The sequence below is a fragment of the Palaemon carinicauda genome, chromosome 16, assembly GCF_036898095.1.
Source record: "Palaemon carinicauda isolate YSFRI2023 chromosome 16, ASM3689809v2, whole genome shotgun sequence".
NCBI classification, from domain to species: Eukaryota; Metazoa; Arthropoda; class Malacostraca; order Decapoda; family Palaemonidae; genus Palaemon; species Palaemon carinicauda.
Genome location: NC_090740.1, coordinates 70,128,567 through 70,145,848, shown reverse-complemented (window position 1 = coordinate 70,145,848; position 17,282 = coordinate 70,128,567). Strand labels below are relative to the sequence as shown.

Genomic DNA, 17,282 nt, shown 5'->3' with positions numbered 1-17,282 from the left:
TCCTGCCAGAGAGCCTTGGGGTCCGGGACTGGGGAGCAGTACAGCGGAAGCTTGGTGTTCAACGCCGTAGCGAACAGATCCACAGTCGGGGAACCCCACAAAGTCCAGACTTTGTTGGCTATCAGAGGATCCAAAGACCACTCGGTACTCACTATCTGCGTCGTTAAGCTCAGACTGTCGGCGAGCACATTCCTCTTGCCTGGAATGAAGCGAGCTGTAAGTGATATCGAGTGGACCTCGGACCATCTCAGGATCTCTACTGCAAGATGGGATAGTAGTTCCGAAAAGGTACCTCCCTGCTTGTTGATGTAAGCCACTACCGTGGTGTTGTCGCTCATCACCACTACGGAGTGACCCGCCAGGACTTGATGGAACTTTTGAAGGCCCAGAAAGACGGCCTTCATCTCCAGCAGGTTTATGTGAAGGTACTTTTCTGATTCTGGCCGGAGGCCCTGTGGTTCAGCACGTGGGCCCCCCACCCTTTGTTTGACGCGTCCGAAAACAACATCAAATCTGGAGGGAGACGAGAAGATCCACTCCTTTTCGTAGATTCTCTTCCGCCACCGACCACTCCAGGTCCGACCGATCCGCCGATCCCATTGGGATCAAGATGTCCGGGGAGGTGAGACCTTGACTCCATCGGGACTTCAGCCGCCACTGAAGGGATCTCATCCTGAGGCGACTGCTGGGAACGAGGCGGGTTAGAGAGGAAAGGTGACCGAGGAGACGAAGCCACGATTGGGCTGGGAGTTCTTCTCGAGTGAGGAAAGGTCTCGCGACCTTCCTCAGCCTGGAAATCCTTTCGTCTGATGGGAAAGCTTTGTGGAGATTGGTGTCTATGATCATACCTAGATAAACCAGCCTCTGAAAGGGCTGCAGAGAAGACTTCTCGAGGTTTACCACGATCCCCAGATCCCGGCAAACCTCGAGGAGCTTGTCTCGGTGGTGGAGAAGGGAAATCTCCAAGTCTGCCAGGACCAATCAGTCGTCCAGGTAACAAAGGAGACGGATGCCGGTCCTGTGTGCCCATGAAGAGATGACAGTGAAGACTCTGGTGAACACCTGAGGTGCTGTGGAGAGACCGAAACACAACACCTTGAACTGGTAGATCTTGTGATCTAGTCAAAATCTTAGGTACTTCCTTGAAGTCGGATGGATTGGGATCTGGAAGTACGCGTCCTTCAGATCCAGAGTGCACATAAAATCCCGTGGTCTCACTGCAAGTCTGACCGTGTCTGCCGTCTCCATGCTGAACGGAGTCTGCTTGACAAACCCGTTCAGTGTCGAGAGATCGATGACTGGTCTCCAGCCTCTAGACGCCTTTTTCACAAGAAAGAGTCGACTGTAGAAGCCTAGGGACCCGTCCACGACCTCTTGGAGCGCGTTCTTCTCCAACATGGTCCGAACTTCGGCCCGAAGAGCCTGCCCTTTTGCTGACTCCATGGCAAGAGAGCTCAGAGACACTGGATCCGCTGTCAGGGGAGGTAGAGATGCCGTGAACGGGACGCGATACCCTTGAGAGATCACAGAGATCGTCCAGGCATCCGCCCCGAGTTGCTGCCACCTTGCTGCGCAACTCTGAAGGCATCCCCCCACTGGTGGACATGCAGGGGGATTGCCACCCCTAGCGTTTCCGGCCTCGGCCGGTACCTCTAGGGTTCTTGTTCCCCCTGGAGGACTTCTTGCCCCTTCTGCCCTTGGCAGGAAAGGGCTTAGACACCTTGGGCTTCGCTGTAACGGCTGTCTTCTTCGTGTCCTTGGCAGGGCGGGGCTGCTGTACTGCCGGAGGCTTGTAGGGCCTTGATGTCAGGGCTCTATGGATGAGGGAATCCTGATTGGACTGCCTCCACCTCTCGGCAGTACGCTCCACGTCCTTAGGCTCGAACAGACTCTTGCTGAGGACAGAAGAGTGTCTGAGCCTACTAGCCTCGGCACTGGGGACCTTCTGATGAAACCTCTCCGCCACTGCGTCCCGACGCTTGAGGATTGTGTTGGCCCACAAGCTGGTAACCTGGTGGGACAGGAACTCGATGGTCCGAGTGCCCGAGAGGAGGAAGGTCTCCAGAGCTTTCCTGGTGCTTTCCTTGGACAGATCCTCGGACCGCACCAGAATGCCCAGAGAACCCAGCCAGAAATCTAGCCATGAAGCGGCCTGCATGGCACACTTAATGACCTTCTCATGACTCTGGATCTCAGTGGCCGAGAAGGACACATGCCGGTTGAAGATTCTCTCAAGAGAGACTCCCCCAGTGAGGGCTTCCACGGAATGGTGCAGGGGAAGACTCAAAGAAGGCTCCTCAAGGATCTCAAAATATCTCCTCTGACGGACTCGAGGAGGAGGGAGGAGCTTATACCCGGCACTCGACCTGCTTGAGGAGGCAAGCTCCGCAAGTTGTCCTTCGATCTTCTCTCTGGCACTCTTCATCCCCCGAGACCAGGGCAAAGCTGCACTGGCCCTGGAGGGCCTATGAGAGCCAAAGATACCATCCAGGACTGTGTCCTGCCCATCACGAGGAGGGACCTCAGGATCTGGGATCCCGTTGAGACTCCTCATGAGAGAAAGAACTTGCCAGAATGCATGTTCCGATTCTTGGTGCTCGCATCCTGATGGACTCGCAGCGAAGTCTCCTGACCCCAAGGGCTCTTCCTGGGGGGACGCGTGAATATCCTCGACCGACCTAGGCTGCTCCTGTCTGATCCTGGCCGATGATTTAGGAATAGTCTTAGAGTCCTTAGATTCCCTCCTGGGAGGGATACAGGACTCCAAAAGCGAAGGTGGTAGATCCTTCTCCACCTCAAGACGAGGGGACCTCTCGGGAGGAGGACGAACTTCCTCCATTGGTGCGATGGGGAGGACATCCTCTCCGACCGACTCCCCTGAGGAGGGGTATTCCTCCTCTGCAGGGGAAGGCAAGAAGGTCTGAGGAGGAGTAGGAACCTTGCCTAAGGATCTGCGAGGAGATAGCCTAGGTCTCGGAGGAAGATCCACGGGAGAAACTCCTCTCTTCCTCTTCAGGGGGGAGGAAACTGCCACTGGTTCGCGACCCGAGTCAGAGGCGGCAGGCTTCATAGCCCGTACAAGAGCTCTGAGAAGGGTATCAAACCACGGCTGTTGACTGACAGCGGCGCTGGCAGACACTCCCTCTGGAGGGAAGGGGACCGATGGATCCCTAGGAAGAGTACACAAACAAGGGTTCGCCTTCTGGGCTGCAAAAGAAGAATCCCTAGAACTATCTGGGCAGCGGCCCCCCTCTGGCGAGCGCGCTGGTCTGCGCTTACGGAGGGGGGAGCGACACAAGGAAGAATCCGCCTGGCGGCAGTTGCGTTGGGGCTCTCGAATCGGGCCCTGCACAGGGTCGCGCGCGGTAGCGTAACGCGAGGCTGGAATATCGCGAGCGCGAACCCAATCGCGCGCGCATGCGGGTGGGTGATACTGGAAAATCGCGCGCGCGACCCGCGTGGGTGGGAGCGGCCGCAAAGCGATGGCGTGCAGATGAATCAATGGCGCGGTCATGTCTTGGAGAGCGGGCCGGAATAAGGTCGCGAGAGCGTGATGGTGAAGGAGTCGGTGTACGACGATCAGGAACCGCCCGAACGCGCGGGTGCGCAGAGACCTGGTGGGAGCCGGAAGGGCGCAATATGACAGGGGCGCCTGTGCGCGTGTCTGGGAGAACTCACCGCGAAGGCGATGGAATTATAGCAGAATCCCGAGAGACCTGTGGCCGGCGGTCGGGAGGGATCGCCCTATTCGCTTGCGAGTTTGTTAACTGCCCTGGCGATAGTTGGCGCGCATAGCGCGCATCTGGAACAGGCTGTTTCGGAGGTCGCGGGTTGCGAACGGCATGAGGAACGCTCACAGTCGCCTTGAACACAGGCACAGGGCGCGTAGCTGGGACTGGGCGCGACAGATGGGCGTCGCGCCCGATATTGTCGGCAGCAGACTCGCGCCTGTGCGCTAACTTAGCCAACCCCGGAGCTACGTGTTGAGTCAGCGCGCCACGCGATCGCGTTGGAGAACGCGCGGAAGCTGGAATAATATCCGCGCGTGAAAGCTCATTGCGAACCTCTTTAATAGCGCGCGATGGAGAGCGCGTCGCGGATGGAATCGCGCGTGAACGCGCGACGCGATCTTCCCCCGTCGGGAGCGACAAGTCCGAAGGAACCTGTGGGCGCCTGTGCGCCGACTCTGGAACCTTTTGGACCGCGCGAAGAGTGACAGGGACCGGGGGTGATCGCGCATCGCGCTTTCCCCCTATAGGGCGCAACCAGTCCACGAGAACCTGTGGGCGCCTGTGCGCCAACTCCGGAACTTGTTGGACCGCGCGCGGTGGTGATACAGGAACAGGGGGAGAACGCGCCCCGCGTTTTTCCCCCAAAGGGCGCAGCGAGTCTGTAGGAACCTGTGGGCGCCTGTGCGCCGACTCAGGCACCTTTGGAATCGCGCACGATGTAACAGGAACTGGGGGGCGTGGAAGTGCTGGTAAAGGTGGGCGCGAGGGGAATGGGCGGCGGGAGAAGACGACCTAGGATTTTCTCGCCCCCGAGAACTTTCGGAAGGAGAACGATCCCGTTTAGCCTTCTTCTTACGTCGCCGGGCAAACCTCTCCCACTGGGAGGTAGACCACTCCCTACACTCAATACACAAATTAGCACTATCACACCGTTGGCCCCTACACTGCGAGCATAAGGAGTGTGGATCTGTCTCCACGGCCAACATAAAGGTTCCACAAGGGCGGCCGGAAAGACCAGGGCAAGTGCGCATGATGATAATAGAGGCCAACTTCACACACAAACACTGTAAGAAAAAGCAAACAAAAAATTATGGCAGTCAAAGAGAGGAGAGCGCTGACAGGTCTGTCGTCTCTCCGAGCCAAAAATAAAGTGGCCGAATCACCGGTGTGTGTGAGGGTGGAGGGGTAGCAAGCTACCTCCCCCCAACCCCCCCTAACTAGCGGTGGGGTAGGAAACCCTCGTTAAAACTTTATGGCTCGTCATCGGCTGCGCCGAAGTAATTACCCCATGTAAATAGCGTGGTTTGTTTTCAGTTAAGGAACAAAAGACTATATTACAATGATTTAGAATGAGTTCGTGCACTAGAGGTGAATTATATTATTCTGTAAATTAGGGCTTGCAAAAGTATGGAAAGTTTGGTAGCTAGAAGTCGAATAATGTGGATTGGACAAAATACTAGAGTAAGTCAATCCTTGAGCATTGTTATTACTCGAAAGGTTTCTTCATGGCTGCACCAAAGATTGTGTTTCTTATTTGCTGTTTCAATGATTGCTTGTTCCAGTCTATATTGTATTTTGAAGTGTCGTGAATTTGGAGAATGAGCTCCTTCACAATGAAAACAAAATTTATCTTCCAAACAACATGGAGAGAAGTCATGGAACTTGGAGCATGTTAAACGTCTTTGGTCATTTGTGTATTTGACATTAATATGCAGAAAATCCTAAAGTTTATAACATTAGACAGGCCGAGGATGTAATTTTTTACCAAAAATATTTAAATGTTGAATCTTTATACTGTGCAGTCTGGCAGATAAGGTGAGGTAAATACTATTAAGATGCCTTTTATTGGTTCCTTTAAACCTTTCAACTTTAGAAATATTGGGAGGACACCCCTTCAATATATCTTATTCTGAGAACTCATACAGATTTCTGTAATAAATTATTCCTTTAGCTTGATTAAAATTCTGGTGTGGAGATACCTACATTAATATTGGATGGGGAAGATGCAAAATTAGTTAGCAGCACTATGTTGTGATTCAATGTCAGCTTCAACTACCACACAATGACCATATCTTTTCAAATTGCCCTGAGGAATGGTGCCCACTTTTCGTTCTTGACACTCATAGCCCTTAATCATATTGTTATGCCCTTCCTTGTCAGAAGCAACATGCCAGACTGGTTTGGCTATGATTCTTTGCATAACAAGTTTTTCCCTTAGAGACCAGTACCTCGGGAATCAAAGTCAAATTCAGAGTTGTCATATTTTGGATGTTGTATAACTTTGCATGGCTAAACAGGCCAGGTACTTTCTTATTTTTCACTTTTGTGGAGGGTCTTCAAGAGTGACAGAGATTTCAATATTCTGTTTGTCCTTTGAGAATTTTAATTTCATCGTTAAAACTTTCCCAAAAGGACTTCAAAGTTTATTGATTACTTCATAATTCATATTGTGGGAAATAACTACACAATATTAAAATTTTCATATTTCCATCTTTATCCCTTTGGGGAGAGGGAACAAGGGTAAAGTATGATAACACTGGACACAGAAATATTTGCAGTGGTCCTTTTTATTGCAGTGGTAATCACCGGAATGTTGGGGAGGGCAATAATAATCATAAAACAAAAATCTAGAAAAAAAATCAGTTTGAAGGAAAATCTATTTTTTGACTGCCTGACATCCAAATAGATACCCCAGTAGCCTTACACAGAATTGATTCCTCCATCAATGACACCTGTGAGAGCTAACTCACAAATGTCCACTTCCTACCCTCCCTAGATGGGATGGTAATACTGTATTAGAGTGGCTTAGGCGGGACTGAGAGCATTTTATGAATACAAGCATCTCCACTTTAATCATAGTGACAGGTAAACTGGATAGAATGCCAAGAGTCCTATCACAAAAAAAAAAAAAAATAAACCAGGAACACGAGGGCCAATCTGCAGCAAAACATAGTTCCGTGTGCCAATATGGGAATATTGACACTACTTTAGTCCAAATATTACTAGGTAATATGGCAAGACTACCACAGCTTCCACAATGGGTTTAAAAAAAAAGCTCCTATCGAAGCAATGATGTCCTTTTCCAAAAATCTAGGCAGTGAAAAGGAAAAGAGAGGCTGGAAGCAAGGTGGGAGACAATTAATAAAATATGAAGGAGGCTGAAAACGGATTTTGAAGCGAGGCTGAAAACGGATTTTGAAGCGAAACGAAAAATCTATTTTTGGGTGAGATGGCCATGTCGTCCTGATGGAAGGTTCCTATTGGTAGCTTTCTAAGGGATATTTGGCTACAGTGATATTCCCAGAGAATTGACCTTAGGTCTCCAGAATTCTAACTCCTGGCGCGAATATCCTTAAAATTTTTCTTAAGGATATCGCATAATATCAGGGGACGTATATCTTGATACGACACATAGCAATCTTCACCCTGAATAGCGTTTTCGTTTCGAGGGGGAAGAGTGGCGAAAAACAGAAGGGGAGCTGTTATTAAGGTTACCCTTCCTCCCGTACTATTACGAGTATCGAAGATGGCGCTCATTCCTTGTAGCATTGAGCATGGTGCTACAGATATAGTAGTTTTGGGAGGGACCCTTGTCTAAGCCTTTTCTATGGAAAAGAAGGGTGGGTCCATCAGGACGACATGGCTATATCACCCAAAAATAGATTATTCGCTTCGATTCAAAATCCGTTTTTTGGGCCCAAGCCATGTCGTCCTGATGGAAGTTTACCAGAGAATTACTAGAAAGTACTGTATCTGTGGATTTTCATAAGTGCCTTAACCTTGGGACAATTTTTCTATGGTCATCCGGACCATTGAGACATATGATGTTACTGTTATCCGCCATTACCACTAATCACGGACAATGTTAGGGCTTCCTGCCCCCTGCAGGGAAGAGTCATACTAGAGAGTAGAAAAGGGGTCTCAAGGTTTGCATATACAGTATTGTATGAACAAACATAAGTATCAACTAGATATACAAAAGTCTCACGGTTTGTATATGTTGTCGGAACAACTAAGTATCAACTATATCCATTGTTTGTAAGCATACAATAATATGAGGTTTACTTAGTTAAATAAGTGAGAGAACTCTGGCATATTTATTGTGCTAATTGCAAGGCGAAATGAGACGCAATTACACTATAAAAGAAATTTATTTTGAATAAATGACCAAATGGAATAAAGAGTGTAACATGTTAAGGGAATTATACGTACAACGTATACAGAAAAGATTTTCCTCCCTGAAAGGGAAGAAATGATTAGTGCCACTCTGAAATTTGAAAATTTTGATAACATTTTCTAATATAATTTTCTGTAAATGTTGTATACTATCAACACTGTGTACTATGTACACACGGCACAAGTGTTATCTGTATAATTCCACACCTGAGATTTTGAACAGTCTTAGTGTCACCATGGTGACACCCACTTAAAAGGTATTGCACTGGAAGTGTCAACACCTTTTCACCCTAACTGATAGTCCCAATCAATTCACTGTTCATCGCAGCACTAGACGACAGGTTTTAATACACTACCTGCCGCCACCACGTAATGCTTCAGTTCGTGCACTTGCTTTGTATAGTGTTTGTAGAACACTCTGGATGACTTCCATCCAGTATATGAGCGAAGACGCTCAAAGTCCATATACTGAGAAAAGTTCAGTGATGAAGCAAGTTTTCTCGGATCATGACCTGCGGGTGAACTGTCAGGATCCGCTCTGCGAATGAAGTAGGTGAGCTTCGCCCTCAGTTGTTTTAGGGATAAGTTTGATCCTGAAGTTTCTCCTTTGAAGAGCTGTCCTCCCCTGAAGTCTGAAGTTCTTCGAAGATAGACCTTTAGACACTCTAATGGACACAGAGAGACATCTTCCTTCAGAGGGCAGATTCTCCAGGGGGTAGCTCATTCTTGGCGAGAAAGGTTGGATCAGGAAAGAGATTCAGGTCTCCCACTTCTGTGAACTGAATGTGGCCCTCATTTCTTGATAGGGCTACTATTTCACTAACTCTAGCCCCTGAGGCTATAGCGAACAGAAAAATAACCTTTTGGGTTAGATCCTTAAGAGAACAATCTTCCTTGTTCACAGATGAAGCATAATGTAGGACCTTGTCCAAGGACCATGAAATGGGCTTCGGAGGAGCTGCAGGCCTAAGTCTAGCGCATGCCTTTGGGATCTTGTTAAAGATTTCGTTCGTCAGGTCCACTTGAAAGGCGTATAGAAGAGGTCTAGTCAGGGCTGACTTGCACGTACTTATCGTGTTGGCGGCCAGACCTTGTTCATGAAGGTGGATAAAGGACAGACAGAAGTCTATTGAAATTTCTTTCGGTCCTTTTGCTTTAACGAAAGCAACCCACTTTTTCCAAGACAATTCATATTGTCTTCTAGTTGACGTAGACTTGTATTGTTCTAAGAAGTCTATACTGCCTTTTGAGATCCTAAATCTTTTCTTAACCCCTAAGGCGAGAAAATCATGAGATGAAGGTTTTGGATTCTCTGTGATGAAGCGAAGACAGTCGACTTCTGAACCCGTTGAGATAGTACTGGGTTCGGTAGAGGGACCGGCCTCAGCCTCAGTTCCATCACTAGAGGGAACCAGTTGCTCTTGGGCCACTTGGGGGCCACTAGAGCTGCCATTCCCTGGAAGGATCTCAGCTTGTTGAGGACCTTCAGCAGGAGATTGGATGGAAGGAACAGGAAAATCCGGGTCCATTCGATCCATCCGAGGGACATGGCGTCCGTTGTCTCCTCTAGAGGGTCCTCGTATGGGGCTACATATTGAGGTAGTTTCTTGTTGTCGCTCGTCGCGAAGCGGTCGATCTGCAGTTCCGGGACTTGTTCCAAGATGGAGGAGAATGAGTCTGCGTCTATGGACCATTCTGATTCTATCGGCTTGAGCCTGGATAGAGCGTCCGCTGTCACATTGCGGAACCTTTGTAAGTGAACTGCTGATAAGTGCCATCTCTCTATACAAAGGATGGCTAATATCACATGATTGATATGGGACGATCTCAAGCCTTGTCGGTTCAGACATCTCACTATCACTTCGCTGTCCAAGATCAGCCTGATGTGGACTGATCTGCGAGGGGAGAGTTTTCCCAACGTCAAGAGGACTGCCATGGCCTCCAAAATGTTGATGTGAGAGGCCTTGAACAGAGATGACCAAGTCCCTTGGACTTTCCTTTGATGGGAATGAACTCCCCATCCTTCTGTCGAGGCATCCATGTGGATGGTCATCAACGGCAGAGGTGGTTGCAAGGGCACGGTCCTCTTTAGGCTCTTGGCCTTTGACCACGGGTTGAGAAGTGATCGTAGTAAGGCCCGTATCGGTCATTTAAGATCTCTTTGAGCGTTTGATGCGTATCTTCTCCAGACTCCTAATGCATCTTTCAGCTGTGCTCTTAGCACTGGGTCTGTTACTACTGCGAACTGGAGAGAGCTCAGTTGGCGTCTTGAGATCCTGTCGGATTTCAGTAATCTCTTGACAGACCCTGCGATCTCCCTCCTCTTCCCTGAGGGAATGGAGAGACGGTGTGACCTCAGGTTCCAATGGATTTCCAGCCATTGAAACCCTTGAGCTGGAGAGAGTCGAGACTTCTTAAAGTTGATCTTGCATCCCAGATGTTCCAGGAACTGGGTCACTTCTTTGGATGCTTGCAGACAAGCCGTTTCGGATGCTGCCCACACCAGCCAGTCGTCCAGGTACGCTGCTACCTGAACACCTTCTAGGCGTAGTTGTTGCACGACTGCGTCTGCAAGTTTCATGAAGATCCTTGGGGCTATGTTTAGTCCGAAGGGTATGGCTCTGAGAACATACTTTATCTTCTGTAACTTGAATCCTGTAGGAAGACAGGGGGCGACTGACTAGAAGATGCCAATAGGCATCTGCCAGGTCTATCGAGACTCTGAACGCTCCTTTGGGTAACAGGGTCCTTATGTGTTGAAGGATTAACATCCTGAACTTGCTGTTTTCTATGAACTTGTTGAGTGGCGACAAGTCCAGAATGACACTGAGTTTATCTGAGTCCTTCTTGGGAACACAAAACAGCCTTCCCTGGAATTTGATGGACTTTGCTTTCCTTATAACCTGTATGCTCAAGAGCTCTAAGGTATATTCTTCTAATGAGGGGGTGGAGTGTTGGAAGAATTGAGGAAATGATGGTGGAGACTTGTTCCGTTTCCATCCTAGTCCAATCTTAATTAGGCCGTGGGCCCAAGGATCGAAGGTCCAACGATCCTGAAAATGTTGGAGCCTCCCTCCTACCGGAAGCATCTCCTTGCTTCGATTGTCCGGTTTACCTCCTCGACCGCGTCCTCCCCTACCTCTTGAGGAATGTCTAGAGGAGCCCCGTCTGGATCCTTTACCTTTCGACCGAAAGGTAGTGGTCTGCCTCTCAAACCCGGGGTTGAATGCTGGTGACTGGGCAACCAGCTGTTGAGGCACCACTTGGAAGGTGGTCTGTGTTTGGACCACCACTTGGGGCACTGGGTCGACTGTGGGATGTTGTTGAGCAGGCCGAGGGGGAAGTCTAGGCTTTTTCGTCTTCCTTTTAGGTTGGGGACCCACATCCGGGGAAGACTTCCTCTTTGAAGAGATGCCCCACTTCTGGAGAAGGTTCCTATTCCCCGTGGTGGCTTTCTCAACTACCTCTTAGACTACTTCATTTGGGAAGAGGTCTTTACCCCAGATGTTAGAAGATATCAGATTCCTGGGTTCATGTTTCACTGTTGCAGCAGCGAACACGAACTCCCTACAGGCTCTCCTAGCCTTCTTGAAAGCATACAGGTCCTTTACTAGGTTGGCCATATGCATTTTGGCCAGGACCATGAGCATGTCTGGGGTACTTCTTTGGCCTGCACACATCTCTATGCAGTTTTGTAGGGATAAGGATGCAGCAAGTCTCTCCTTCGTCTCTTGTTCCTTGCGCAAGAGAAAGTCAGAAAGTTTAGGGAGATTCTCGCTAAACTGTCGTCCAGCGATGTCTGCGTCCAGTTTCCCTACTGAGAAGGTTAGGTGGACTTCCTTTCATTCCTTCTCTTCCATGGGCAAGGCTAACGACAGAGGCCTGCACTCCTCTAGTGCAGGGCATGGTTTGCTTGCCTCCACTGCCTTGGCAACAGTTTTAAATGCCTTCGACATAAAGGGGAAGGCTATTGAAGCAGGAGCAAGAAAGGTAGCGTGTTTCTTGCTCAAGGCGGACACTTTCGAATTCGAATAGCCCGCCTTTCTCAGGCTACTCGACAAGAGAGCCTGTGCCTTATCGTGGTCGAAAACCATGACCTCCTTCGGTTCCGTCTCCTCTTTTGGCGTTGGTTCATGCTTCAGTCGAATGAAGCAATCAGGGTAAGCGTTAAAGCTTGGCCAAAACTGGATGTCGTCTAAGTGGACGGCTCCCATCTTCTCCGAGATGTAGAGTTTGCCATTAGTAATCGGCATAAACTCCGCATACCTCCAGGGATTGGTTTTGGAGCAGGTTGGGAGGTCTTGGACTCTGGGTCGATTGTATGACCCTCGGGAGGCGGTAAGAGGAGCTTCACGGAGCTCTCTCTCGAATCTCGCTTCCCTTGCTTCGCCTTGCTTGTGAATGTTCTCCATTAAGGCCGTAAGATGGGCCAGTGTCTGGCTCATGTTGTCCAATGGAGGGGTAGAAGCTGAAGATGTCAAGGGTAACGGCTCCGGTGCCGGCACAGACGGAAGGAACTCCGACTCGACATCATCATCTTCTACCGGAGGTAGAGTAGACTCCTCCTCGGGATCATCCTTTAGTAGATCCTTTTCAGTGTCCTTAGACACGTCCGACATCCTTTCCTCCTGGTGGATGTCCATGCTTTGCAACGCCTCACTGACATCCGTCTCGATGGCAATCTGGACGCAGGGAGGTCCGGGTCGTGCTTGGGGCACAACAATTTCACTACCCGCTTTCGGGAACAGCAAGGTACGCATCCTATCGTTAGGTAGGTATGGTCCCGGAGAGTTCTTCTGGAAACCTCTTACCCACTTGCGCAGCTTTTCTCGTACCGCATCCCTCGACTCCGTTGACTTGGGATCGTCGAAACCTTCAGCCACCAAGGTCCGGCAGATATTGCAGACTTGGGGGTCCCAGTATTGCAGGGTTTCTGTAATGATGGTGCAGGGGGCATGAGACCTGCACGCTTTGTGACCGTAGAAGTTCCTACTTCTATGGTTGCAGAAGATCGCATCGCATTTCATCTGGGGTTCCTCCTGTAAAGAAAGGAAAATTAAATGAGTATACGATTGTTTATCTCACATGATAAACAGATTATGCAAAATATTAATATTTTATCCATTATAGCTTAGGATAGTAAGCTATAAAGAAATTAGGAAAGACACATACTTGTGTATCCTTTCCAGCCAATTGCTGTGACCTCCCCCCCCAATATTAAGATTATAGTTTCCTGATCAGGGCAAACTCAAAAGAGAAGGGTTCTAACCTCTAGGGAGAGAAAAAGTGTACTACCACTGACCCTTCTAAAACTATTTCATATTGTGGGGTAAGTTATTAACTGATTTCTAATCAGAGTATTGAAGGAACTCTATTCTTTCAATATAGGATTGGTCTCATCAACAGACTGTGCAAGGATACACAAGGTATGTTGGAAAATAACTACTGTATAATATATACTATAGTTTTCTGTCTGCAGCATATACTATACTGCAAATATACTAGCTACTGTATAATCATATACTGTAGTTCAGCCGGCATATAGCCGGCAGGGCTAGCACCTGGCGGCACAGTCCGGCCGGCATGTTGCCGGCTGGGTAGTACCTGGCGGTACTGGTCCAACCGGCATGCCACCGACTGAGTAAGTACCTGACGGCACCGGTCCAGCCGACAAGCTGCCAGCTGGGTTAGTACCCGGTGGCACCAGCTGACAGAGAGAAAGAGAAAGCATGGAGTGAAGGGCTGCCTTATTAAAATGTATGTTTACAATAAATAAGGATGTAAGTATATAACCTTACTGCCTTCCTCCAGAATGAGGGTTCAAATGGAAGGAAAGAATGCATCCTTCCATCCAGCCACAAGATCCGTTGCCGGCATTGCCGGTTTCAGGAATGTGGATGGCAGTCCAAGAGAGGACTGAAGAACACTCAGCAGCAGAGGGGTCTCCCCCCGGCAGCCATCACAGCCGGCACAACCTTACACGGAGCCTTGTGTCCATAAGGGAAAGACTGAGTGACTAAACAGCTGCTTATGTAGGAGCCCGGCCGGCACCACAACCTACCCGGCAAGCGGTGAGATTGCAGGACAACGGCCACAGGATTGCGATAGGTAAACCATCGCTAAAGGACAGAGAGGGGAAGGGAAAAGGGTCCTGTATCAAGTGTAGAAGAAGACGGCAGGATTGCCACCACTTCCATACAAGAGTGAAACATTGTTTCAGTATCGGCAGCATCCTAGGCGGCAGAAGAATATCTATTCTTCAGTCTAGGGTCTGCTGAAACAGGACGCGTCTTCTAGACTGCAGGGGAGAAGGTGGCGGCATCATACTACCACTTCAAGTGCGGCCTAGGGAGGCTTAGCCTCCTATGTCGGCAGCTCTATGCCAGCAGGGGAGTGACTATTCACCCTGCCGCCGGCAGAAAGATGGAATACTCTGAGGTTCTTTCGAAAACCCAAGCCGGCATGCTCGCCGGCAAGGGTGGAAGACAGAAAACAATAGCCTAGTAAAGCCTGAGAGAGCTACTCTATGGCAAGACTAAAATAGGGTTGTCGCCTATGGCGGCACTCAGAGGGAAGAAGGGATTACCCTTAAATCTCCACAGGAGACAAGTATCGAGTTATATACTGTAATTAATTCTAGGTGATATACTATCTCCTGTTGAATTGATAAAACGATACACGAGAGTAACCGGGGATAAGGAAAGTATACTAAAGCGCATAGGCTAGGTAGCCTAGCGCAGGGCGAGATCTCGGTTACCTAATCACCGAAACTCTAACGTATATGATCGACATAAGAGGAAATTTTTATGCATAATATATCTTTACTAGTATAATTGTGCCTAAATAGCTTTCAAAATTCATTAATGCTATTACCACCGGGAATGTCGTTCTGCTAACTAAATAACACATGCATAACGAACGACAGCACCCATGGCGCCTCCGGTGATCGGCCCAGTTACTTAACACAATAAATTACTCTAATTTCACTGTGAAGCAGGAGCTAAAAAATTATACACTGTAAAGAATAAATACTCAACTTTCCAGAGGCAGAAGAAGCTGGAGATTGCATAATTAATCCTCACAAAAGCGATCAAAAACGTTAGATCAACAGGGAAAACCACCGTGCGAATTCGCTACAAAAAATAGGAATGAGCGCCATCTTGGATACTCGTAATAGTACGGGAGGAAGGGTAACCTTGATAACGGCTCCCTTTCTGTTTTTCGCTACTCTTCCCCCTCGAAACGAAAACGCTATTCGGGGTGAAGATTGCTTTGTGTCGTATCAAGATATACGTCCCCTGATATTATGCGATATCCTTAAGAAAAATTTTAAGGATATTTGCACCAGGAGTTAGAATTCTAGAGATCTAAAGGTCAATTCTCTGGGAATATCACTGTAGCCAAATATCCCTTAGAAAGCTACCAATAGGAACCTTCCATCAGGACGACATGGCTTGAGCCCAAAAATAAGTATTAGCAATAGAAAAAGTACGAGAGAAATTTTGAGTCAAACTGAGAAAAAAAATTATTCTCCAGTACAAGAGCCCCCTTGCCTGTCACGAGGCTTCAGCACAGAAATAATACTTTGTGATGAAGCCAAATGACTTCGTCAAGGCATTCTCTTATTATGATGATGAAAGCAATGTGAACATCAGGGGAGGTTCAAAGAAATAATAGAATAGTTAAGAAAGGTCAACCAAAGAAGCTAAGATTTTGATAATTTGGTTTCAAGCTATTAATTAAACTTCTATTGGTAAATAAATGAAAAGAATTTTAATCCTAAAGTTAATTATCTGCATACTTATCTTCAAATCATATGCTATTGATAAACTCAAACTAATACTTTGAAATTTGGTCTGTTTATTCCAGCATCCTCTTCTAAAGAAAACCACACCAAAACTTATTATTGATCTAGAAATTTGTATTTTCCTTGGGAAGGGACAACCTTGATATTTATTTCATCTAATTTTCTCCATGGGATGGGGTTTAGTAATAAAGCCGGACCTCAACATTCAGTGAATATAAAAAAAATCCAATCTATGTTACTCCTCTTAATTACACACATTGTGTCTTTTAGCCTTGAGAGAAAAAGTATACAAAAAAGATATTTCCATGGTTATATAACACCAAATACAGATAAGCATTAACAGTTATTTAACACAAAAAATAAAACAAGAATTATTTGAGAAACTAATATTCTTTTACAAATAATATTCACAGAAACACATTAAAAAGAGGTAAGAAATTGGTTCATTAGAGAAAAGTAATATCAGCAGGGAATTTTCAGTGAAAAAAGTTAGCTTACCAATGTGAAGAGAAACCTTAACTTTAAAGCTACTATAAAGGGCTGTTGGTAGATTGATTGCTATAGAAAATTATGTAAACAAGAGAGTAGAACTTTACCATTGCATAGTAGAAACTAAGTTATATACATGAGACAGACAAAGAAGAAGGAAAAAATAAAAAAAATCAGGCTGCTAAGACTAACACCAATTAATAAGATATAGCAAAATAACCATACATGACACTATTTGTTGAAATAAGCCAACTAAAACTGAATAAAAATCACAGTCTGTTGGGTAGACTGTATTCATACAATCCAATATCAAATAGCCATAAAGTTTACATTTCAAGTATCAAATCTATGGTATACGGATTAAATGCAATGCTGTATAGGCACGTAAAATTCACCTACAATAATCACTACTAACCAATAAAAGTACAGCCATGAAACAGCACATGCAACAAATGTTTAAAATGGAATTTCTTACCTGGTGTAAGGTAGTTTCCTTGGACTGCTGATTTTCTTTTACAAGCCTTAGATGAGCCTTTTCCCCTCTGAAACAAGAGGTTCCACTGGATCTTTCAAAATATATCAGTGGATAGACTCGAGTGAGAACAACAGTGAGACAACCAATTAAACCACCATCACTAAATATTGAGCCTAATTGCGCTGGCAAGCAACGTGGATGAGATATGAGGCCAAGGCGCGACCACCAACGAGCCCTTCGTACCATGTTTGTATGAAGTCGCAAGCTTAAACCTGGTGGGGCCTAAGAAGAGAAGAATGGGAGAAAGTTTTTTAATAGTAAAGCATGTTAAAATATGTATTTTATAGACTGTTGGGTTATATATAATGCCAACTTTAAAAACAAGTATTCAAACTATTCAATTATTATGTCAGTGTGAAATTACATGAAATTGTGAAAATATATTTTCTAGCATATGACAGCAGAAAAAGTGACTCGACACATATGACCATTTTACTTTACTTAGTGAGCATGACTGAGCCCCTGCTATATTTGGGTAACTTCAAACTCAATCTACTCTTTTGTTCAAGTGATTTTTTTTTTTTTTCATTTAAGGGGACCAGCT

The 17,282-nt window shown here is 47.0% G+C and overlaps 1 protein-coding gene across 1 annotated transcript in view; it reads right to left on the bottom strand.

The window, feature by feature from the left end:
• The window catches only part of LOC137655765 (breast cancer type 2 susceptibility protein-like), a 148,474-nt gene extending 131,518 nt beyond the window's left edge, over positions 1-16,956 (bottom strand). Inside the window, exon 1 of the mRNA XM_068389894.1 lies at positions 16,679-16,956. Coding sequence (XP_068245995.1) covers positions 16,679-16,924 — 246 coding nt within the window. The 5' untranslated portion in view covers positions 16,925-16,956. The remainder of the gene's footprint in view (positions 1-16,678) is intronic.
• Between the last annotated feature and the right edge of the window lie 326 nt (positions 16,957-17,282).